Below are 1,087 nucleotides of genomic sequence, written 5' to 3'. Positions count from 1 at the left end.
GAGAGAGAGAGAGAGAGAGAGAGAGAAAGAGAAAGAGAGAGAGAGAGAGAGAGAGAAAGCGAGTTAAAGAAAGAGACAGACAGACAGACAGAGAGATAGACAGACAAGACCGTTTAGAACAACATACAATAATACAAGGAAGCTTCTGAAGTACATACTTGCCATACGGAGGCTGATTATCTTGGGGAAAGCTGTTCCATGGATCTCCACATTCACCACATTTCCCGCCAAACGCATCCCACTGGATCTGAAGGAGTATAATGTATGTCACACAAATACACACACACACGTACACACACACACACACACACACACACATACACACACAAGTACACACACGTACACACACGTACACACACGTACACAAATACACACACATACACACAGACATACACACACACACGTAAACACGTACACACACACACACACACACACACACACACACACACGTACACATACACGTATGCACGCACGAAAACACAAATATTAACAGACAGAAACAGACTCACACTTATTTTTAGTCTGTGCACTTAAAGGTATACTCTACGGACCTACAGTTAACAGAACAGCCCCTCAGGAAAGACAGATACATTCAAGCTCCCGCACACAGGCACAAGAACACACACACACAAGCACACACACACACACACACACACACACACACACACACACACACACACACCCCACCCCACCCCAAACACACACCCACTAAGAATATAGATCTAAACATTACACTCTATGCCCGCATATGCCTACACCCCCCCTCCCACACACTCACAAACACTCTCCTGATCCTACACACACATACACCCATACATACACACACGCACACTAATACAACACACACACACAAACACAGACTCACACACGCACACACAAAGCAGATGATGTCACTCAAAGATTACACAAAAGAGGCAGACCAAATTCACAGATACGCAGGATCGCGTCCACCTTTAATTATGTGTTTTGCATCATCGAAGAGGCAACTAGGCACGACATATGTCCCTACTATATACGTATTGGTAACACGATGATAGGCTCCCGACAATTTTTAGACTGCGTGCAGAGACTGAAGTGACGATGCAAC

At 45.0% G+C, this 1,087-nt stretch overlaps 1 protein-coding gene across 1 annotated transcript in view; it reads right to left on the bottom strand.

Moving 5' to 3' along the window:
* The window catches only part of LOC106013054, a 6,158-nt gene that overhangs the window by 4,146 nt on the left and 925 nt on the right, over positions 1 to 1,087 (bottom strand). The window contains exon 2 of the mRNA XM_013087765.2: positions 159 to 247. Within this exon, the coding sequence (XP_012943219.1) occupies positions 159 to 247 (89 nt within the window). The remainder of the gene's footprint in view (positions 1 to 158; positions 248 to 1,087) is intronic.

Source organism: Aplysia californica, unplaced genomic scaffold, assembly GCF_000002075.1.
Source record: "Aplysia californica isolate F4 #8 unplaced genomic scaffold, AplCal3.0 scaffold00635, whole genome shotgun sequence".
NCBI classification, from domain to species: Eukaryota; Metazoa; Mollusca; class Gastropoda; order Aplysiida; family Aplysiidae; genus Aplysia; species Aplysia californica.
This window is presented reverse-complemented; position numbering and strand designations above follow the sequence as displayed.